Here is a 24,921-nt window from a genome sequence, read left to right on the forward strand (position 1 = left end):
TGGAGATGGTGGTGGTCATGACAGATACAAATGTGAAAAACATAAACCTGCAATTAAATGATCCTCCTAGGGTCATTCAACTAAGTGATCGAGCTAGAAATAACCTATTTATTTGATGAAGATAACTAGTAATCTTCAGAGATTTATTCTCTACCTGAAATTTAATTGAATGGTCAATTTTTATGTGCTCTTATAAAGATACCTACTACAGTCCAAATACTGCCACTGATTTTGTTGTATATAATTCAATCAATGTTTCTCAGCAAGAGTGCTATTCACAGGATAATTCTTTTGTTCTGCAGGACCACCCTCAGTACTGCAGGGCGTTTAGTGTCCCTGGTCCCCTGGTATTAACTATCAATAGCAACCCTTTGTCATTATAAAGACCCCCCCACCAAAAAAAAGCCTCCTGACATTTCTGAGTTTCTAGTGGGAGACCGGGAGTCCCTACTTCAGAACTAAGCACAAAAAAAATTTCACAAGCTATGTGAGCTATTAAGGGAAATATTATATATTATTATATTATTTGTAGGTGAATAACCTTACCTATTTAAAAAGTTAAGACTCCCAAAAAGTAAATCTCTGGCATTTACTTTTACTACATAAAATAAAAGTTAATTACCTCACATAAGACTTCTTTAAAAAAATGACTATCCACTAAATACAGTACTAAAAACATCATTACAGCTACAATAACCAATTACTATAAAAGGGTATAACCTTAAGTAAATCATTGTCACTTCTTTGTGGGAAAAGTTCCTTCAAGGTCTGAAGTTTAGCGTCTTTAAGGTCTTCCAATTCCGAAAGGTCTTCCAATTCTGAAATATCATCAGTATTTCTACCTGCCATGGTAGGAAGGCCCTGGGACTCTTCATCTTCAGATGGCTCAGAACTAAAAATATTTTCAGAGGAAAAAAACAGTATTTTGATGTATTACTATTATTTTATTAGAATCATATATATATGTAATACAGCAATTCTTTTCAATAAGAATGTAAACTTTGTCAAAGATTTAAAAACTTTTTTCATTTCAGTATGGTTATATATATAAATCTACATTCCCAGAGTCAGCATACTTTAAAAATATCTCATATTACCTGGGGTGGGATGGAAAAGAACAATAAAACACCTGGCATTTATTTTAAGGTACACACATGTATTGCATGCCCACTTTATCTTTCCTTTTTTTACCTGTACTCTACTCTGTGTATCAGATGAACCTTGTCAGGTTGCTCTTGAGAAACTATAAAGCCTACATTACTACAAAGATAAAAGCATTTTCATGGCCTACCTAGCTGATCAGAATCTAAGTGTTAAAATCCTAATGGTCCCACTGAGTACCAGAATCTCTGCCAAGAAGAAAACATTTCTTCAGCAGACAAGGAGCATTTATTCCGTGTGAGGTGTTACTCTACAACTAACGTTAATCTCATTCCACCTCAAGTTATATGTTAATCCTATAAAAGACATTTGGAGCCAAATTTTAATAATCTATCTCCCAAACAAACAAAAATCTCATTTGGAAATTTTGGTTTTCTACCATGGTAGCCATTCTGGAGATCAGAAAATAGAAGTAGAACAAATGGACAGAAGTTAGAAGGATCAGAGAAAGCAAGCTGGGAATTTAGTTAAGTACGTTCCTAGTGTCAGAGAATGCAGACTTTGCTATACAGCTCATCTATTTTGGGAAACATATACAGAATCTGTATTGTAATAATTCACTGTATCTATTCATCTTAGTTCAGCTGTACTGGTTAGGATACTAGTTTTACCTGAGCATCCCCCAAAATATTTAAAAGCAGACAGATCCCCAAGGACCAGGAATATGTATTTTAACAGACTTCTAGGTTGACTTCTTGAACCCGGCTTTTGAGAAAATGCTCCAAAGTAACAAGGTAAAATAAATCACTTCCTTTCCAGAAGGAATGTCCTTCAGTATCTGAATGCGATTACGAGCATCTCCCTTTCCATTATACCCAGACCTCTCATTCTTCATGTCCTCAACTCTTAATGCTCATTCTGCCTCACTCTGGTCACATTCCCAATTTTGCCACCTAGTTCACGGAGAAAATGAAAGCATTCAGGTCGGAATCTTCTCACAATTTCTGCCCTAGAAAACCACTTTCAAAGGTTCTTACTCTGCTAGCCATCACCTTAACCTAATGATCAGATTCACAATCTGGTGGGATGAACTGGTGTGCCTCCTGCTGTACTAAATATTTATACTAACTACCAATCTTACCATGCCTTGGATTAACTGTTCAGCTTGCAGGAAATACATGTGAGAGAGGAATAAATTCAATACCGTCATGAGGAAACAATCAGAAAAAACTATTTTCTCAAAGAAAAGATTCTACTTCTTCAGTAAGTTAAAATCCTTAAAAAAGAGGAGGGGAGAGGACCCTTTAAGATCGAAAGAAAGTCAGGAGTTTTAACATGTGAATACAGTGGATGCTTCTTGTTTGGATCCTGGTTTGAAAAAGCTGGTATAAAACACATGAATGTAGGGACATGTAGGTGGCTTAGCTGGCTAAACAACCAACTCTTGGTTTCAGCTCAGGTCATAATCTCAGGGTCGTGGGATCAAGCCCCCAGTCAGGCTCCGCACTCGGGGCCAAGTCTGCTTGTCCCTTTCCCTCTGCTCCTCCCCCAACTTGTGCTCATTCTCTCCCAAATAAATAAAAACTTAATTTAAAAAAACACAAGAATATAAAATGGGAATTAGATGATATTAGAGAACTGATCACTGATTGGCATTGGGTTTTGGGGAGGAGAAAGACATATCACCAAGTATTAGGGGTAGAAATGTTGGAATGTCCATAATTTACTTTAAAATACTCCAGGCCATCCAAGACCTATAAAGAATTTCTCAAACTCAATACACGAGAAACAAATAATCAAATCAAAAAATGAGAATATATGAACAGACACTTTTCCAATGAAGACATACAAACGGCTAACAGACACATGAAAAATTGTTCAAAATCATTAGCCATCAGGGAAATTCAAATCAAAACCACATTGAGATACCACCTTACACCAGTTAGAATGGCAAAAATGGACAAGGCAAGAAACAACGAATGTTGGAGAGGATGTGGAGAAAGGGGAACCCTCTTACACTGTTGGTGGGAATGCAAATTGGTACAGCCACTTTGGAAAACAGTGTGGAGGTCCCTCAAAAAGTTAAAAATAGAGCTACCCTATGACCCAGCAATTGCACTACTGGGTAATTACCCCTAAGATACAGATGTAGTGAAGAGAAAGGCCATATGCACCCCAATGTTCATAGCAGCATTGTCCACAACAGCTAAACTGTGGAAGGAGCCGAGATGCCCTTCAACAGATGAATGGATATAGAAGATGTGGTCCATATATACAATGGAATATTACTAAGCCATCAGAAAGAACGATTATCCAATATTTGCGGCAATATGGATGGGAATGGAGGAGATTATGCCAAGTGAAATAAGTCAAGCAGAGAAAGACAATTATCATATAGTTTCAGTCATTTGTGGAACACAAGGAATAGCAGGGAGATCGGTAGGAGAAGGAAGGGAAGAATGAAGGGGGGGTAAACAGAAGGGGGAATGAACCACGACAGACTATGGACTCTGGGAAACAAACTGAGGGTTTCAGAGGGGAGGGGGTTGGGGGTATGGGCTAGCCTGGTGATGGGTATTAAGGAGGGCATATATTGCATGGAGCACTGGGTGTTAAATGCAAACAACGAATCATGGAACGCTACATCAAAAACTAATGATGTACTATATGGTGACTAACATAACATAATAAAAAATGTAAAAAGAAAAAATAAAATAAAATACTCCAGGCCAATAATAATAATAGATGAAACAATGAAGCAAACATTATTTCATTAACAATATTAACAAATGTTAAGTCTAGGTGGTAGGTACATGAATGTTCATTGTCTATTATTTTATTTTATGCCTGAAAATTTAAAAATAAAAGAAAAAAATCTACAAAAACAAGAGCTGACTACTTTGTGTTCTTTTATCTGGTCTCAGATAAAGTTCTTCCCTTCTACTGAAGGTAAAGTCCCCTCTCAGTGCTAAGGGATTCCAGCCCTTTCTAGTTCCTACAGGACCCTGCTTCAACCATCTACTATCTTCTCTTCCCAGTCTCCTCTCTCTCCCTGAGCTCTTCCTCCCAAGCCTACAATGAGCTCAAGACAAGACGCATTAACTAACTAATTCCATGTGCCAGGAACTCTAGGAACTGTGGACACAAGCACGGAAATAAGCAAATTCTCCTCTCCTTAACGAATTTTATAAGACCGATTATCTACTTGCTCATTTCCTGTATAGTTCTCCTCTCAATGTTTTATTACCTTTTGCCCAACCGATTTCAATGAAATTGTTTTTACCAAGGCAATAATATCCTCGAAAATGTCAAATGTAATAAAAACCTTTCACTGGTTATCTACTCCTCTGTAGTCCCATACGCTGCTGACAAATCTCTGAAAATCTGGCCCTACACCCACCCTCACGCCATCGGTTTTACAACATTAGTATTTCTGATTTTCCTTTACCTCTTCACCTGTCCTTAATCTCCAAAGAAGGCTTTCCTCCTTTTGTTCACATTTGTGAATTGCTGGTGTTTCCTAGGATTCTATCTTTTCAGCTCCTTCTCGTCTACTAATAATTCTTAGGAGATTTCATCAACTGCCAGTTTCTATTATCAACACCAGCGCTTATCAAAAGGGGGGTGATTTTACCCCAAGAGAACACGTGGCAATGCCTGGAGACATTTTTGCTTGTTTTGACTAGGGAGGTGCTACTAGCATGTAGTGAGTAGAGATCACAGATTCTGCAAGACATCCTGCAATGCACAGGAAAGAAGCCCCCCAAAGAATTGTCTGGCCCAAACTGTCAACGTTAAGGTTAAGAAATGATAACCAAGGGGCGCCTGGGTGGCACAGCGGTTAAGTGTCTGCCTTCGGCTCAGGGCGTGATCCCGGCATTCCGGGATCAAGCCCCACATCAGGCTCCTCCGCTATGAGCCTGCTTCTTCCTCTCCCACTCCCCCTGCTTGTGTTCCCTCTCTCGCTGGCTGTTTCTATCTCTGTCGAATAAATAAATAAAATCTTTTAAAAAAAAAAAAAAAGAAATGATAACCAAAATAGCCCATTCATGGGTACTGATTATAACTATGGAACATTCACACAGTGCAGTACTATGGAGTATGAAAAAGAATATAGGTTTCTATAAACGGACACGACTTCTAGGATCTATACCTAAGTGAATAAAACAAGTATCAAAAGAGTATGTATGTATGCATGCATTCATGTAGTGTGCTATCTTTTGTGTAAGAAACAAGAACAAAGAGGGGCGCCTGGGTGGCTCAGTTGGTTAAGTGTCCAACTCTCCCAACTCTTGATTTTGGCTCAGGTCAGGATTTCAGGGTCGTGAGATTGAGCCCCTAGTAGGGCTCTACACTGAGCATGGAGCCTGCTTAAGATTCTCTTTCTCTACCTCTGTCTCTCCTCCACCCCACATGGAGGTGCACTCTTTCTCTCTCTTTAAAAAAAAAAAGGAAGGAAGGAAGGCAGGAAGAAAGGAAAAGGAAAAGGAAAGGGAAGGAAGGAAGAAAGAAAAAGAAAGAAAGAAAAGAAAAGAAAAAAGAAAAAAGATACATGAAAGAAAAAGTATGATGAAAAACTAAACTGGTTAGTTCTGAGGTGGGATGACAGTGGGTATTACAAGAAAAACGGAGAGACGTAATACTTTTCTAAGCACATTCCATGTAGAGTTTTGATTTCTGAAATCTTAATATTTTAAATATTCAAAAATAAAATTTAAAAGAGGGATAAAGAAAAAACCTTAAAAGGAATACAAACAGAAATTAATGAACTGAACTATATTTTAAATGAATAACAGAGAAAACGTTAGATAATCCCAATACTTTGACCATATACCTTCGATCTAAAGACAAAACCTATAAACAAATTTTGAACTCTACTTAGTAGGCTTAATGGTCAAGTGGTATGATCACAGCAAATCTGAAACTATTTTATGTATACTGGATGAGTGCGCAAGTTAAGAAATAAACTGACAAGCAAGAAGCCAGAGTTCTCAATGTCAGAAAAGGAAATATAGAAGGAGAGCCAAGGAAAAGCCTTGTAGTGGTAGATTAGAATTAAAGGTTATCATTAAAAACTTGTGATTTAAAAACACACACACAAAAAGCAACACACACACATTCCCCTCATATTTCCTAGCCCGCATAGCTGAAAAGGACAATGATACAACCCTTGCCTTGCCCAATAGCAAAGAAAGAACACTCCTAGTCCCCAGATTTCCAAATACCATTCTCTATTAAGAGGAACCAGTGCCAAAAAAAAAAAAAAAAAGTAAAAAGTAAAAAAATATAAAAGGAACCAGTGTTTTTTGGAGAAATGGCTAATTCTAAATTCAGGCCTAGGGTAGGGACAGTATGAGTTTGGACCATCTTTTGCCAGAGGGAAAGGCTCATAAAATGATAGGAACCTCTCAAAATCAGAGCCTGCTTAAAAAGGCCCTCAACTGCCAAAAGTTAGCAATTTGAGCACCAAAATGAATAATGACAGTAAATGAATTACAACCCGCTAAACAAATAAGTATCTATGATTCCATTTTGATATTTACTTACACTATATAAATACCATATAAATAAATGGGGAGAAAATAGAAAACCCTTTTTTATATTAGCATACCAAATAATTAAAGTATAAGATCTGAAATGTTAATTAGAATACCACAAATTCACAACCCTCATTTAAGTACCTGATTCAGGTAAGAATCATCAACAGATACTAAAACTACTGAGTGAAAGTCTGCTAAGGAATAAGATCATTACCTGATTTCCCTTTTGTAGCATTAATCACTACAAAGGGGAAAACAGTAACTCTATAGGGAGAACGCTGGCAGGTTTCTGAGTGATCCAGATCACTTCACCAATAAAGAGACAAACTGCTATCAATGTTCCTTGTAACATGACACACTGAGGTAGCATTCCTTCCACTTAACCCTAATTTAATCATGAAGAAAATCAGGTAAGTACAAGTTGAGAAACCTCCTTAAAAAATGGCCTCTTAACCTTCAAAGGCCAACGACGTGAAAAACAAAAAAAGGCTGAGAAACTGTTTCAGATTAAATGAGACTAAAGACACACGATACTGTTGAAAAAAAAAAAAAAAAAAACTCCAACATGATACTGAGGAAAAAATTGCTATGAAGTACTTACTTAAAAAACAGTCCAAGGACTGACTGCTCGTTCCTAACCTCACGCTGTTACCCATCAATGACAAGATAAGGAACTTGCACCAGAAGGTAAAACAACTACATTACTAAGCATATCACTTAGTCGAGCTGACTTTTCCTTGTAATACTTTCCTGGCGAAGAAACTGGTATACTGATTAGCATTCTAGAGCATAGTACTTATTTACAAATCAGTACTTCTGAACAGCACTTTATCGGGATTAACTGGTAATATTTAAATATGTAATGTACATTAGATACGTGTACTGTGCAATATTAATTGGTATTTCTGAATTTGAAGTGCTTCTCTTGTAATGTAAGAAAACTACCTTGTTCTTAGCAGGTAAATGTGACTCTAACACATTTAACCATGCAGGATCTTCACTATTTTTTATTTCAGAGTGAATTTCAGTAGAAAGGCATGTTCATTATGGCTTATTTACAAAAAGTTCATTTTAAGAGGAAATTCTCATTATCAGCAGACAGTCTCGATCTCTTGGCTCCTTCCGGCCGCATTTTCTTCACTTAGCTTCTGAGCACACAACATTCTGACTTTTCTCTTAACCTTAACAACGATTCCTTCTTAGAACCTCTACAGATCTCTCCTTACCTCTCTGTTCCTAAAATCCCAAGTTTCCCTGGCCTAAATCCTTCAACCAGGAGATCTCTTTTTCAGGTATACTAGTATCTCTTGGTGATTTCATCTTATCATATGACCTTAAATATCAAATCTGTATTCTGACAATTCCTAAATTTAGATGTTACCCAGATCTCCACCCAAAACTCAAATGTCACAAATCCAATTGCCTACTTGACATCTCCCGCCTAGATGTCTAACAGTCTTCTCAATCACAGCATGTTCAAGACTGAACTGCCAATCTTTCCTTTCAAAAGGAGGACCCATACCACACCCCGAACAGTCTTCCTTATCTCAGTTAATGGTAACTCCATCCTTCCACTTGTTCAGGCCAATCTTAGGGTCACCCTTAACTCCTTTCTCTCCCACCCAAAATCCAACAATAAAACCTCTCTGCTCTACCTTCAAGGTATATACTGTTTCTAACCCCTTCTAACCATCCCCATAAACAGGAGCTTTCTTTAAGTGTCCATCATGTCTTGCCTGCATTATTACAACAGTATCCATGCTTCTAGTACTGTTCCCCTATAGTCTCAAAGACCTTTAAAGCATGTGAGTGAAATAATTTACTCCTCTGCTCCATACACTCCATTCGTTAGCTTTCTCAGAGTAAAAGCCAAATAGCCTATGTGCCTAACAATTAAATCCCTCTTCTACCCCGCTGCTTACCCTGTGACCTTAGTTAGGTCCCTCTCTCTGATTCATCTGCCCCCTACTTTCCTTAGAAACATCAGGTATAATACCACTTTCAGGGTCATTGAACAAGTTATTTCCAGTGCCAGAATACTCCGCTCCTGCCCTCTGCCTTCATATCCATATGGTTCACACTTTCTTACCCCCTTTAGATCTCTTCTCAAGCATCATCTTCTCAATAAAGCTTCTTTCCAGCTCTGCTCTTTAGAAATCACATCCCCTACCCCTGGCCCTGAACTCCATTATTCTCCTTCCCTTTTGGTCATAATATTTATTATTTTGCATACTACATTGTTTATTTGTTCACTGTCTTTCTACCTGACTATAATACAAACTCCAAGCTACTCCACAGAAATGTGCCCCAAAAATGTTAAAATTATTTGACTCTGGGACTCAAGAATAGATCATAAAGCAATTATATATGATCAAAGGTATATGTTAAAAAAATTTCTCTATGGAGGATTAAAAAAATTAAATTATCTGCTCTCACTAAACTTTTTATTAAAAATCAGTGTTACCCAGAAACACACACACACACACACACACACACACACACACACACACTACCTCTTTACAGTTCTACGTTAGGGAAAAATAACCAAGATGCAATAGGGAAAAGGCAAAAAAGAAAGAAAAAAAGAGAGAAGTCACCAACCAATTTTCAAATTAAATAACTTTTTCTTGAAAAACCTCTTACATAGACAAGTATAATGAATGAATCTATTAAGCTGCTTACACTATAATCACCGTGTCTTTGTTGAATTTTTTCTCTTGAACTGTACTGGAGCAATTCGGGGAAACGATATCTTCACTATCAGAAGACAAATCAATATACTGTATTCCTCTTTGATTCTTGAAATATGATATACTAGCTTTTCTTTCATTTTCTGTAGTTTCTGGAACACTAGAATCTTCTGCAAAAGAAAAAAAAGGAGAAAGGCATTCTGAGCAACTTGAAAATAAATCTGTTTTTGATAACTATAATCATGTGCTAAAGTCTCTAATTTGTTCACTGTTTCCACCCTAAAACCAAAAATTCCCACCAGTTTTTAAAGAAAAAATTAATAGTCAGACCAGGGCTGATGTTAAATGATTTTCCGTTTCACAGGTTAATCTACTTGCAAGACCCTAGTGGAAACTGCAAAAGAGAGGTTTGTGCTTTAAAATGTCATCATCTTCTCTCTGTGCTTTAATTTCCTAGTACCCAGTTCTGGCCTAAATGAACATGGACACTATAGCCCAAAATACTTATAGTCCAATCCTGTCTCTTAGTCAAGTTATGTAATCACTCCAAACCTCGGTGTCCTCACCTGTAAAATAGAGATGCTAATAATCACAGGGGTCATGTGAATATAAAATCAAAAGATATGTATTAGGCATTTAGTTCGGTCATTGGTAACATAGCCCGTATTCAATACACATTACCTTACACGCAAATGTTGGTGTTATTCGCTGAATAATGGCCCCTCCAAAATTCTTAAGTTTCAACCCCCAGGACCTCAGAATGTAACACATTTAGAGACAGGGTCTTCAAAGAGGAGACTTAGTTAAAATGAGGCTGCTTCGGTGGAGGCTCTAATCTATTATGACTGATGTCATAAGAAAAGAGAGACAAAAGATGTGTGCAAGAAGGCCAGGCCATGTGAGGACAAAGTGAGAAGGTGGCCATCTGCAAGCCATGGAGAAAGTCCTCAGAAGAAACAACCCTGATCCTGGGTTTCCAGCCTCCAGACGTGTAACAAAATAAAGGTGTGTTGTTTAAGGCAGCCAGTACGTATTTTGTTATGGCAGTCCTCACAGGCTAAAAATTTTGGCTCATTCAAAACAGGTGAATAAAATATTTTACCAAGGTCTCTTCAATAGCAGAGTTCCAAAATTATTCTCCCTTCTCCCAGCAAAACCACCATTCTCCTTTACATATGTGACAAAGAAAAGATCACATTTAAGAAATTCATATTAAAAGTAGTCAATGCCTTGGTCTAGTGAATGTATTTTAAAAAACAATGACCGGATCAATCTTTAGTTCAAAGGTGTCAATGTAAAAAAACAATCACTGCCATTAATTATTCTCTAAGTCAGACTCAAGTCTCAAGGGATGCACATTTATAATCCTCACAATAATCCTGAGGGTACACATTACATCACCATTTTATAGATAAACTAGATTTAGAGAAAACAACCTGTCTAAAGTCATATAGGAGAAGTAACAAATCGGAAATCCATGCATAAAGGTCTAAATCCTTATACTCCAAAACTCTTAGGCCATCCCCAATACCTGTCACAGAATGCTGGCAATCATTATAATGAAGCTCATGAGCTGTATTTGTAAATAACATTAACCACGGCCTATATGACTACTATTAACCTGGAGGGCAGTAAAATGATATTTTACTTCCTATGACGAAGTCCTGTCAACACTACTGAAAAGCAAATCACGTTTTTTCCAACAGAACAATTTTATAAATGTTGAGTGAAGAAACTGGATGAAGAACTCTGCACTGGAACAAATCATAGCTATATTAACTGCCATAAACATGAAGACACTTACAAATTCTGACAGGTATGTGAATAACAAGATTAAAGCCCAACTCCTATGAAGTATCAGGGTAATATGGATTCTGCTTTTACAAAGTGCTCCTGATACATCAAAAATCATACATAAAATTAAAAACTAGATATTCACTGTATCAAAAATCTGACCTAAAGCTAATGCATATCAGCTAAACATGTTAACCAGCATCCTGTTTTCTTATATTTTCAAAGGGCTTTTTGAATGATTTTACATTGTCTGTTTTTCTTCAAAATCTCTTTATTCAAAATGAATAATAAATCTTTTTAAAGTTCGCTACTTAAATGCCTAAATGTCTGGAGGAGAAGAGTCCTAAAAAATCTGTTAATGAGTATTAGGAGAACTACAGTTTCTTGAACTTGATTACATATTCATCTTTGATTTTCTCTCACTTTTTTTTTCTCTTATTTTATACAGATAATACAAAATATACACTGAAGACATACCAATTTTTAAAACTCATGCTTAATGTGGTTAGTTAACAAGACAGGAAAAAAAAATAAAGACGTCTGGCTTACTCTCCATCATGTACTCAATTACTCAGAGCTTTTACTGGTAATGTAATATATACCATCAAAATATATACATTATACATATACACACACATATACTACATACAATGTATTACTTTGTATTGTATTATATATTATATTTTTATTATATATTATACATATTTTATATTATATAGATTATACATTAAACATACCTATATTATCTCTACCTAAAAATATACCTTAAACATGTACACAGCTCTGAACCAAGTGACATCCCCATAGCCCAACTGGTAAGTGACTAACAGAGGAAGTAGTTTGATAATACGGAGGATAAGGGAAGGTTACAATACAATAGCATTTCTCAAACTCAGAACCCTTTGCACTCTTGAAAACTGAGGACCCTAAAGAGCTTTTGCTTATGTTGCTTATGTTGGTTATATCTGGATTACCATATTAGAAAGTAGAAACTAAGAAACTTTATTAAACTGTTTACATAATAACAAATTTTTATGAAAACTATATCCCCTCATCCCATCCCTCTCCCCCCAATCTAGTGAGAAGAGTGGCACTGTTTTATATTTGTAAAAACCTTAGGTTTAACGTAAGACAGCTAGGTTCTATCTGTTTCTGCAATTCAATTATTATAATATACTGTTTTTGTTTAGGTTTATGAAGAAAATCATGCCTCACACAGTTACACAGTTAGGAAAGGAAGAGTATTTTCATAACCTTTTTACAATACAATGGATATTCTCTGATACTTAACCCAAATTTGACAGGTGGTAGTTGTTTTTTTTAAAGGTCAGTTGCAATGTGGAATCTGAAACCATATGAATAAACTTTCGTGTTCTATTACATTTAAATCCACCGGTCTATCTTGCACTTGAATGGACCTTTAAGCCATGCATTATTTTGTAACATTGTGTGCACTGGTCATTTGGAAGTACCAGTTCACTTGCTGATTAATGCAGATCTTCCAAATGTTGACACATTTCATGATATTTTATCAAAAAAATTAGGTTTATTAATATCACCATTGATCTTGAAATATCTGGGGATTGTCAAACTCACAGTCCAAAATCCAAACTTTCCTTTGAAAATTGGAATCTTATCACTAGCAATACATACGGCCAGTTATTTCCTTGATATCACTGTCCATTTTTGAGAAAATGTCTGTTAAATACCTAAGTCTGCTTAACTACAGTTTGTCAGTCATTCTTTTAAGTAAAAACGGTGAAAAAAAATGACAAGTTCAAATCAGAACTGCAAGCAACTGTTCAAATGCTTTCCCTTGAGATAACCCCTGTACACACTGCAGTATACAGCAAAGGCTGGTTCACATTTTGTTTCACAAAGGTATTAAAAAGACATCTACTGCTTAGTTGAGATTTACCAAAATTAATAATTTTTACTGCTTTATCAAAAACATTCTTAAGTGAAACTGACATTTAAAAAATTTTAAGAATATAATGACTACTAGAACAGTTTGGAGTCTTGGCCTTGATTTGTGCTAAGGCACCAGCAGTTTTATCTACCATTGCTTTTGTACCATCAACATAGTAAAATGGCAAGTAGTATCTTAGTATTATTATGAAAGTAGTTTGCCCTTAGGGATCCTAAAGGTTCACAAACCACACTTTGAAAACTGATGGGACACAGTAAGAGCTTGTTTATATAAAAAGATCAACTTCCCAATACAGTGAATAATTTAGAATTAGAATGCTTAATGCTTAAGATTTGTTTGTTTGCACTTTGTGAAGTAAGCAAAACCAAAAATAGCTAAGAGGCAATGGCCAAAACTATGCAGTGATGGGTTTTTGACCCAAGCCAAATAAGCACTTTTAAGCAGCAGCACAAGGGAGAGAGGAAACAGAAAAATACAAATGAAAGAATAGTGAAACGCTGCAACAATTATGAAGGCATCAGCTACTATTAAATTCTGACATTTGCTGACTGCCCCTGTGCTTAAGGCACTGTACCAGGAGGTAGCGAATATTAAAGGAAAAAACTTCAACTTGCCCTAGAGAAACAAGAGCTAAGTAGTCATGTACACAAATAACTGTTATGAAATATGATTTGTGCCATGAGAAAGGAATAAACAAAATGCTACAGGAACATAAGGGAAAACAGTCTATTCTTTCATACAAAGACCACAAAGAAGCATATCATATTTTAGAGACAGAAGATCAATATTTTCTATTACCAAAAGGTAATGGGAACCTACATCACTAGCATATGCAAGAAGGCACCAAGATTCCAGGGAGTTTTTCCAAACTAAAATCCCTATTAATGGTATGCACAAGAGAATACAATCTTATATCCCAAATTTTTCCAGTATGCTTGTACCCATTCTCATATCTAAGTCCACCATAAAACAAAAGAAGATTTAAGTCTGACAGTGGTTTCACCTTTCCAAAGGGTCCAAGATCAAGGGCCTCTCAAAAACAAACAAAAATCAGTACTAGGATTATGAGCTCACACCAAAGTAGTCCAAATTAATTTGAGAGCCCGTAAATAAAAATTATCTTCCAAAGTAGAATGAAAATACATAAACCTTTATATCTGTCCTGAAGACTTACAGAACTGTGTCACTTGTCATCGTCTAGTTGTGTTGCTCTACATGGTTCAATTCTCTAACATGGCAACTAACTTTCAAGGCAATTCCTTTGAATACTAAGTAAAACACATCACTGATTTACCATTTTAAAAGGTAACCAAAATAGTAAAATCTGAGCAGCCTGAATGTCACAGTAGAAAGAGAAATACCAATAGCATCTTCTAAAAAATAAATCTCTGAGGAAAGCTCTAAAGAAGACAAAGAATACACTAATAAAAGACTGAAGAGTAACTTCTGAAACATCTCAGGTGTAAGCCAAGAGAAAAGGGAAAAATGTAAAAAAAACAAAGCCATGCTATTGTTACTGGACAAAGCGAAAGTGTTTAACTTGAGAGACACATTGTTTAATAACAGAACTTAGATCCACAACAAAAATATAACTAACATATTATCTCAACATAAACACTGCAGGATACATAGGCAAAAACTCAAGAGACAAATATGAGGCTTTAACTCTTTTCCAAGCTCTTTACAGACAGCACAAAAATAAGACAATTTATAATACTGCTTTCCAAATATTTTTGATTGGGACCCACCGTAAGAGACACATTTTAGATTATGACCCTAAATATGATATTAAACACATATAACTGAAATAAAAGTTTCAGAGGCTTTCTATCAGTGATACTTCGATAATTTTCTGTTTACTCCATTAAAAAACAGTTGCATGTAATTAGGATCCAAGAAACTGAGTTTATGACACAAGGTTTGTGATCTACAGTTTGAATAAAATTATATAAATAAAATTCATCTGTTATTTGGTACATAATTAATCTATACTTAGATTATGTCATCTTTTCAAGTAGTCTTAGACCTTTCACAGAAATTAATGGTAAATTAGGCCCCAAAGAAAATTTCAGTAAATTAGCCAAAACAGAAATACTATAGACCACATTCTCTAGTCATAAAACAGTACGATTAGAAGTAAATGTTAATAAGAACACTGAAGCAAATTTCAGCCACTTGGAAATTTAAGAAAGGAAAAAAAGCCAAAGAAACCACTTCTTTGAAGTTTCAGGTCAGAGAGGAGGAAAAAAACAACACCTTAAAACTACAAGAATTGAAATAATGGGGTAAACAAATATAAAACTAGAGAAATAGATGAATGGCCTATGAGATGCAAATATACATGAGAATTTAGACTATACTGATGTTTCATAAGAAAAAAGGTTTATCAATAAATGATTCTGGAACAATTGACTAGTAAATGACAAATAATGAGCAAAGGAGAAAACTGTATCAACCTTTCTTTAGTCCTTATAATAATATAAATTCCAGATGAGATTCAAGATTAAAATAAAAATCAACACAAAATCTAACTCATATCCATTACTTTGCTTATCAATGCAAAACCTGACTCAGATCCATTAGTTTGGCTATCAAAACAAAAAAAGAAAGTAACAAGTGTTAGCAAGGATGTGGAGAAACTGGAACCCTTCCCACCTGCACTGCTGGTGGGAAAGTAAAATGGTGCAGGTATTAATGGAAAGAAAACATGTGATGGTTTCTTATATGAATTCCATTTCCAGGTATATACCCTAAAGAAGTAACAGTAGGGTCCCAAAGAGATACTTGTACACACACTTCATAGCAGTAATAGTCATAATAACCAAAAGGTAAAAGCAACCCTAGTATCCATCTACAGATGAATAGATAAACAAAATGTAGTATATACATACAACAGAATGCTTTTCAGCCTTAAAAAGGAAATTCTGATACATGCTACAAAATGAATGCATCTTAAAGACTTTATGCAAAGGGAAATTAAACCAGTCACAGAAAGACAAATCCTGGGGCGCGTGGGTGGCTCAGTCGTAATGCGTCTGCCTTCAGCTCAGGGCGTGATCCCGGCGTTCTGGGATCGAGCCCCACATCAGGCTCCTCTGCTGGAAGTCTGCTTCTTCCTCTCCCACTCCCCCTGCTTGTGTTCCCTCTCTCACAGGCTGTGTCTCTCTTTGTCAAATAAATAAATAAATTCTTAAAAAAAAAGAAAAAAGAAAGACAAATCCTGTATGATTCCACTTTTATGATGTACCTAGAGTAGTCAAATTCAGAGACAGAAAGTACAAGGGTGGTTACCACAGGCTGGGGATAGGAGAGTAGTGTTTAATGGGTACAGAGTTTCATTTCTGCAAGATGAAAAGAGTTCTGAAGATTAACTGAACAATACTGTGAATGTACCTAACACTCTTGTGATTTGTATACTTAACAGTTAAGATGGTAAATTTTATGTATATCTTACAATTAAAAATAAAATTAACACAGATGTGTAAGAATAAAATACAGATGAAAATATTTATAATGTGATAGTAAGGAATGCCAGTCTGATCAGGACCTAAACCCTGGAAGCCATCAAAGAAATGAATAAACAAATTGACCACGTGAAAATGTAAAATTTCTCTAGGACAAACAACAAGGAATCAAAAGAATAAAAAACTTACAAATCATTTATCAGAAAAAAAGAAAAAAGAACAAAGAAAAAGTCCAGAACGCTAATACACTTATGAAAGCATACTTAATCTTAAAAGTAAAGAATAAAAGTAAAACAATTTAATTCCCTGGTAAAGATTAAAAAGGTTTCCAATATTCTGGCCTAGTATGAAAAAGGAGACATCTAAAAACTAAGCTGTAGTCCGGTGCAAAGTGGTAAAACTTCCGTGTATGGTACTTGGCAATTACTAAAATATTGCTAACATTTGCTCTAATCTGACAATTCCAAGAATTTTTCTTCAGATTGTACACAACCTAAAAAATCTGTGTAAAAGGATGGTCACTACAGCCTTCTCTTGATAGCAAAAAAAAAAAAGATGAAAAAACCCAACCAACTGATGTCCATTAATGGGAAACTGCATGAATTATAATATATCTATATAAGACACTGTCATCATTTAAAAAAAACTGAGGAACAGCAAAAATAAATATATAATATACATAAAAACAAAAACCTGGAATATATACAGGCAGAAAAAAATGTGAAAATAAACACCAAAACTAAAGGATTATAGAATATTCTTCATTATACAATACTGCATCTTTCATATATAATATTTTATTTTGAAGAAAACAGTAGCTAAGCATGGAGAGTAAAAAGGTAGAGAAGGGAAAACGCAGATGAAAGTATACACTGTAAATGTACTTAAGACTTTTACTTAAGCATGAGTATTCACTGTACTTTCTTCTATTAGAATAATTTAGCACTTAGCCTTCTACCAAGTACTGCTTGTCAACTAACACTTGCAGTCATTAAGAAACCAGAATAACTATCCAAAGATATAGTGATGATATGCATTTTGGCCACACACAACTAAAAAAAAAAAAAAAACCCTGAGTATCACCCAATGGTTACAGAATAATGATGTTAAAATGATACACTTGGCTCCATTATTCAAAGGATCATACCCATTTTACTGCTTGCAGGGACTTCAGAGAACATCTAGGGAAAAGAGGTGAAGTCCAAAAATGCTGTGTCTTACCCAAGATCCTACAATCTGTATGACAGAGCAGTGCTCTCTGGAAAGCTTTTTTTTTTTTGGGGGGGGGGAATCTTTTTGATTAACTGGAATAATTTCAAAATTTTCTTATTAACAACTGTTACTTCCAACATGACCACCACACTGAAATGGCAATCATTTTAGGAGACTGATTCTATTTCACCAGGGAAAGGTATTAATTAAGCATTTACTAAAACTTTGCTCCATTCCAACCTCAAAATAATTGATTAACCCATGTATTTTTATCACTTTTCCTCCCCAGGCAAAAAGTGTCTCTATTCCTTTGCAACGTTAAACAGTCCAGCTGTGCACCTGTTCCCATGCCCTAGGTGCCTGTCTTCAAATACCTCCCCTCCCTTCATCCGTTCCCTCTCCACTAGCATCTTTCCCTAGGCCAACAAATACACTCAATTTTCAACAATCCTGAAACATCTTCTTTTGACACTACTGTACCATCAAACTGTTTTCTGTTCCTTCTCGAAAGACCAGTCTTCATTTCCCTACCTTTCTACTGAAACTGTCTGTTAAAGGTCAACAGTAACATTTAATTTTCAAGGAAAGTGGTCTCTCATCAGTCCCCATCCAATCTGACTTCTCTATAGTATCTGATAGTGTGCACTATACACAAAACTGGAATCTTGTCTTTCTTTAGTTTTCAGGGTACCATCATTTTCTAGAACTATTCAAGTTATCCTTTATTATCTTCGTTGGTTTACCTTCATTTGCCCACCATTAAATGTTGTTATTTTTTACTATATGCCTTACTTGGGGATATTTTTTGTTAACTTCCACAATGATGACCCTCCCAAAGTTGATTTCTCAGGTTCCAACCATCTTTGAGCTACAAAACTAATGTTTAATCCTCTACCAGACCTCATTTCTGAAACAGGAGAACTGAACTCAATGTAATTATCTCTCCTAAATGCACTGCCTAATTCAGTCGACAGTGCCCATCACCCAGCTGTCTAAGCAAGAAACATCTGAGTTTATCTTTAAACCCTCTACATTTAACTGATCACCAAATATCATCAAATACTGAAATATAAAACTTCTCTAAAATGCCTCCTCTATCCCACTATCATTTACCTACATTTAGGCTTCAATTAATTCAACAACTTCATCAACGGTCTTCCCATGCTGAAATGCTCTCTGGTGTCTACCAAAAAGTCCATCCTTCCTGGCACAGCATATAAACGCCCTCAACCCAGCAGTTTACGTATCTTCTCAGTTTCATCTTTACCTGCCCTAAACCACCTCTTCCACAGATAACCTCCCCTCCCACAGACACACCGCTCTTCTAAGCAATGTATATTTTCATCTTTTGTTCACCAAATAAGCACTGATTCATTGTTTAGGATCCAGTCAAAGTCATCTCTCTGTGACCTTTCCTGATCCTCTCCAGGAAGAATAATCATTTCTGTATTGGATTGTTAATTCTACACTGCTTAATATTTTCCTGAATTATTACATTGTACTATTTCAACTATATATATTTATAAGTCCCTTCCTCCTGGTGTTTCTTTAAGATCCAGCTTTGCTCTTATTTTTACTCTTTATGCATAAAACATAAGAAGCTCTCTCCTCTTTCACTCATCTGCCATTATTTTATCCCCTCAAAACCCCGCTGCGCTCTCAAAAAGGTCAAAAGAAAAAAACAATGTGTAAGCAAGCAATAACCATTAATAACTGGACACCACAGGGCAAAATAAACACGGGAGGGAGAGGTGCCCACAAGTTAAGTGTATGCCCTCATATCCAAAGGCTGGATGAAGGAAGACCATCCTGCATCAAAAGCAGTTTCAAGTAATCACGGCTGAAGAATGCCTGATGGCTATGGGACTGCTTCAAGATCATAAAGAGGAAGGCTACTTTTAAAAATTTGTATAAAGTACTAGCATCGCCCACTTATCACCCAATACCGCTTCCTTCAACAGAGATTTACTAAGAGCTTACTATGCGCCAGTCACTGCTCTGAGCAATGGTGAATAGAACAGTCTCCGCTCAAATGGATCTTATGCCCTAATAAGGGAGACACAAATATATAGAATCATGGGTAGAAATAAGTACTACATAGAAAAACACAGAAGAGTAAAGCTGGGGGCGGGGGGAGAAGTTGCTATTTCAGAGAGTGTGATCAGGGAAAGGGCTTCTAAAGACAGTAAATATTTCACTAAGCCCAGAGTCATATGCACATATCAGCAGGAAGGGTCTTGGAGGAAGAAGAGCAAAGAGGAAGAAGGAAAGATTGCACTGTCCTTGGCATATTTAAGAAAAGGTGTGGCTGTGGCACAGTAACTGAAAGAGAATGGCAGGAAATATTGGTAAAATTAAAAGGGTTAGCTAAAAAAGTCATGACAGGTAATTTTTACAATTTCTACTCTATTTAAGAAATAGATGATTTAGACCTGATTTAGACCCTAACACTAAATAAGCAAATATAGCATTATCACACAATGGTAGAATAAGTAGTAAGGCCAAAATCCATATCCCACCGTATCTAGTGAGGATCCTAAACCAGCTTCAGTATCTCGTCCCATATAGAGGCCCAAGCTCGAACATTCAATTCAGAATTCCCCACCTCTATGTTAAGTTGCCTTAGGTCTCATCAAACATGCTAAACGGGGGAGAGAACAATTAATTCTTATTTGAATTTTTAAAGGCATGCCCAATAGGTTAGAATGGGTACTTTATACATATTCTGATGTACAAAACTACCATTTTTTTTTCAATTACCTAAACTAAAATTCTTTTAGGATTTTATTTATTTGACAGAGAAAAAGAGAGAGAAAGAACGTGCATGTGCACACGCACAAGCAGGGGGAGTGGAAGAGGGAGAAGCAGGCTCCCTGCTCAGCAGGGAGCCCAAGGTGGGGCTAGATCCCAGGACTCTGGGATCATGACCTGAGCTGAAGGCAGACGTTTAACCTACTGAGCCACCCACACGACCCGAAACTAAAATTCTTATTTATCTCACTCCTCGCACAGATTTGGTTGTAAAACTTAGCCCTTTCTTTGAAATCCCTCATATCTCTTTCTTCTCCATTTCTACTGTTATTTCTACTTCGTAAATGAATTTTCTCCCTTCAAAACTTAAGGACTGTCAGACTGATTTTTTTTTTTTAACAAAACAACTTTCTTTCATCATTTTACCCTTCTATCTGTGAAGGCTTTAATGGATCTCTAGTAACTACAATGTAAAACCGACGACACCTAGCCTTCGTTTTCAAGATTCTCCCAAATTCACAGTACCATCTACAATCATCTTTTCTTAAAGCTCTCTATTCCTAGTAGGACAAATTCTCACCATTCCCAGAACAAACTTAATTTTCCTATTTCCCAATGTCATTAAGACTAACCATGTGATTCCTAAAGACAATCTCAGTTTATAAGAGGAATTTACATACGAAGGAAAAAAAATCCCAATAAAGATGAATGAAATCTCCTTAAACAGGAAAAAAAAAAAAGGTACCGCAGCATCTTCTGACCAGAAGAGACAATTAAGAATTTCACATACTAATACTGATAAATAAAACATTCCACTGTGTTCCAGTTTACAAAGTGCTTTTTATTCTATAGATGAAAAAAATGTTAATCTCAGACTTTAAGTAATTTGTCCAATGTTCCATTTAACTAAAATGAAGCAGTAGAGATTTTTAAGGACCCAAAATCCCATGACTACATGCTGGCCTTCCCAGCTCTCTCTGACTACGTAAGAAACAAATTCATATATTTATTGTTAAAATATTAAAGTGTCTGGACGTCTACACATTAACTACAGCACGTTATGCAAAGTAAACACCTATTAAAGAACGAACAGAGACAGCACTCCTAAGCTTCAGTGGTTCCTCACAGAATCTGGACGAGTTCAGAACCTTTTATACAAACAAAGCCTTTCAAAATTATGACTCCTCATTACCACATAATTCAACCTACCAAATCATTCCCCCATTTTCCAATTATGCCCAAAGATTTTTAAATATTATTCAAATTATAATGTGTAGGGAGTCTGCCATCACTGGTACAAATAGAAGACTAGCAAATAAAGTAAGACACCAACGATAAAGACAGACATGTGACCAATCTTGTCAGGGCCACATCAGTGTAAAAGCTGCTTGGGAAATACTGAGTTTTTTATTAAAAAAGGTATCACTAGGGGCGCCTGGGTGGCACAGCGGTTGGGCGTCTGCCTTCGGGTCAGGGCGTGATCCCGGCGTTATGGGATCGAGTCCCACACCAGGCTCCTCTGCTGGGAAGCCTGCTTCTTCCTCTCCCACTCCCCCTGCTTGTGTTCCCTCTCTCGCTGGCTGTCTCTATCTCTGTCAAATAAATAAATAAAATCTTTAAAAAAAAAAAAAGGTATCACTAAAATAACCATTAAAATAAAGCTTCTAATATTCCTTCTACCCTTCATAAGAAACTGCGTAATGTAAACAATTAAAAGTTTATGTTCAGGAACTAGACTGACTGGATTTGAGTTCCAGTTCTATCAAATTCCTAACAACCTAACCTCTCTGGGTCTCTTTTCTGCAAAATATGGATAGTATCTTGTGGAACTGCTGTGCAAATTAAATGAGAGAATGTGAAGCACTCGGCACAGTGCCTAAAACATAAGAGTTCAAATATATCCTGTTAACTGTTCAAAGAACACAGACTAAAATGGAAATGCTAATTTCTGGCTTCCTCTCAAATCCCATTGTCTGTGACAATCTCCTGAAGAGGTTAAAAATGGTTCTTTCACCTTGAAGAATACCAATTACTCATTCACACCCTGGGGAGCTCCAGGAAGTCAAATGATGGCAAAATCTGAATGTGATCTGCTCTTCATTTGTCCAGAGGCTGTCTTCAGGCACCTTGAGTAAAGTCTGGTTCATATTAAGTGAGCAATATTTTTTGAAAATATACTGAGATGAATGTAAACACCTGGCCAAACAACAGACTCAAAGTCTCCATCACTGGTCAGAATCACCTAGTTTCTCTTCCAGTAGCAACTATCCTGACCTAAGGGTGACCTAAATTAAATTAAGGTATCAACTTCCATCATTGGGCCATATTCCAAGAACTCATATAAAGCTCAAGAAGCCATGGATGCTCAGTTGACGGTAGGTATATGGTGCCTTTCGCGTCCCCAAAGCGGTATTTTAAAGGGCAAGGTGGAAGACAATGTATTAGTATGCACAACATAAAGAATATTAGAATCTCTTCCGCCTTTCATCTTTTAAAAATACCTCTTGATGCTACATCAAATTGCAACATTGTAACTCACCTGTTTTTTCAGTTATATCTGAATCAGGTGTGCCTGCCCTGCTACCTTCCCCTTCAGCATTCTCCTCTTCAGCACTAAGAGAAATTGGTGAAGAAGGGCCAGGCTGGGAGGGTTGAGGGGCTGCTTCGGGCACTTCCTCAATCTTACTCCTTTTCTCAAAGCGAAAACGATCCAAGTTGAAAAGATTCATATTGGTAGAAACCACCACCCTGTGGAATTAAGAGCTTTAAATGAACTATCTGCAGGAAGAAAATAAAAAGACAAAAGAGGCCATGAAAACAATATAAAATACAAAGCCTTAGCAGTTCATTCCCAAGGCAATTAAGAGCACGCAAACATGCCAGTGGCACAGGATGACTATTATGGCTGCGCTTCATTGTTAGGCCACAATAATCAGAAGGTGGACAGGGATATCTTTTTAAAAATTTCCATTGCTCTTTCTACTACCCTTCGTCTCCCCCCTCCCCGCCCGCCCCGCCTTCCTCGAACCACACGCTGACCCTCGTGCAACCTCCTCTTACCCCAGCACGCGCAGGCACGTTCCCCACTCTAACCCCCCTGCGGGCCGCGCGCCCGCCCACAGTGAGAGGCTCCCTGCACTACGATGCTCCCTGCCTCGAGAAAGGACGTGCCAGGGCCCGCGCCTCGATACTGCGGGGACACAAAGGGGCCAAAGAAGGGGAGCGGCGGAGGCCGTGCTGGCGGGCACCCGCCCGGAAGTTGACGCGGCGCGATCCCAGCTGAGAGGAAGCTGATAGGATCAAGAAAACATAGGGAGGGTTCAGAGGTGGGAAGTGTGCTGCGGCATCTCTTTTAATGTTCACTCGCTCGCCCTCTTTCTTTCTTTAGTACTTACAGTCTTGCAGGCTCGATGCGATGTAACAAAGGTTGAAAGAAAAAATAATTCCTGGCGGGGGGGCGACGGTAGCCGGGCCGGGACCTTCCAAAACAGCACGGAGAGCCCAAACGAGCGCGCGGTGATGACGCAACACGCAGCTTAGGCTTTTTTTCTTCCCCAGCGACGCGCGAGCGGAAGATGTCTAGGCGCGCGCTGTTGCCATGGTAACTCGTACCCGCCTCTACGCCTGGGAAGCGCGCTTATGGCCTGTTTCTCCAGGTTAGCGAGAGTTGTTAAATAGAACAATGATAAATTGCACAGTCCAATAAATAGCATACTACTAATAAATAATATAGTATTTGATATTTATAATGTATACTATTTTGTATAATATATACATGGTATGATGGTAATATTGTGCTAGAAGTTTTACATGAATAATCTCAACCCTTTCAACAAGACTTTTTTACATAATAAGGAAACTGAGGCCTGCAGATGTTAAATTTAAGAAGTAAAAACCCGGGTATGTTGAGCTTCAGAGGGTATCAACTGCCTCCCTACTGTTGGCTGGATTATTCTTAGAGTGGAATATGACAATTCACCTATCTTGACGGAAATATTACCTTGAGAATATTTACCCTTTCTCTTCTAACATTAGGCTAACAGGCAGTTTTCTGTGTTTTAATTTGATCCTCTGGTTGGCATTTCCCTTAAAGAAAAATTACTACAAATCGGCATTCTATTTTATAAATCAGTGTTTTGAACTGTATAACATGAACCAACAGTTTTATCAAATGTGGGCACACTTTAGAATCAAGTGACTAGATCCATAAAATTCAGGATCAAAGCCTGAACAATTGCTATTTCGTTATAACTATTTTTGATATCCCATGAAATGGGATATCACCAGCTTTATGCACCCATGTAAACTGATGGGATCAAAAGATATATCAACTTATATATAGTAAATTATTTTTGGTGATAAAGAATATTTGCTCCAAGATCTACTTGCAGCAACTTTCAAATACGCAATACAATATTAACTACAGTAATCATTTAGTA

The 24,921-nt window shown here is 36.9% G+C and overlaps 1 protein-coding gene across 5 annotated transcripts in view; it reads right to left on the bottom strand.

The window, feature by feature from the left end:
- SMARCAD1 (SNF2 related chromatin remodeling ATPase with DExD box 1) overlaps positions 1-24,002 on the bottom strand; it is a 76,995-nt gene extending 52,993 nt beyond the window's left edge. For 2 of the 5 annotated variants that reach the window (XM_045792010.2, XM_045791974.2), the window contains exons 1-4: positions 23,543-23,757; positions 23,022-23,260; positions 9,324-9,501; positions 721-892 (exon numbers count right to left, since the gene is read on the bottom strand). In XM_045792010.2, coding sequence (XP_045647966.1) covers positions 721-892; positions 9,324-9,501; positions 23,022-23,211 — 540 coding nt within the window. In that variant the 5' untranslated portion in view covers positions 23,212-23,260; positions 23,543-23,757. Of the gene's footprint in view, positions 1-720; positions 893-9,323; positions 9,502-23,021; positions 23,261-23,542; positions 23,758-23,877 lie in introns of those variants that run through there. The other 3 variants (XM_045791991.2, XM_045791983.2, XM_045792000.2) reach the window with 3 other exon arrangements.
- Positions 24,003-24,921: the final 919 nt, after the last annotated feature.

This window comes from Ursus americanus, chromosome 8 (genome assembly GCF_024610735.1).
Source record: "Ursus americanus isolate L20-20 chromosome 8, mUrsAme1.1.p, whole genome shotgun sequence".
Classification (NCBI taxonomy): Eukaryota; Metazoa; Chordata; class Mammalia; order Carnivora; family Ursidae; genus Ursus; species Ursus americanus.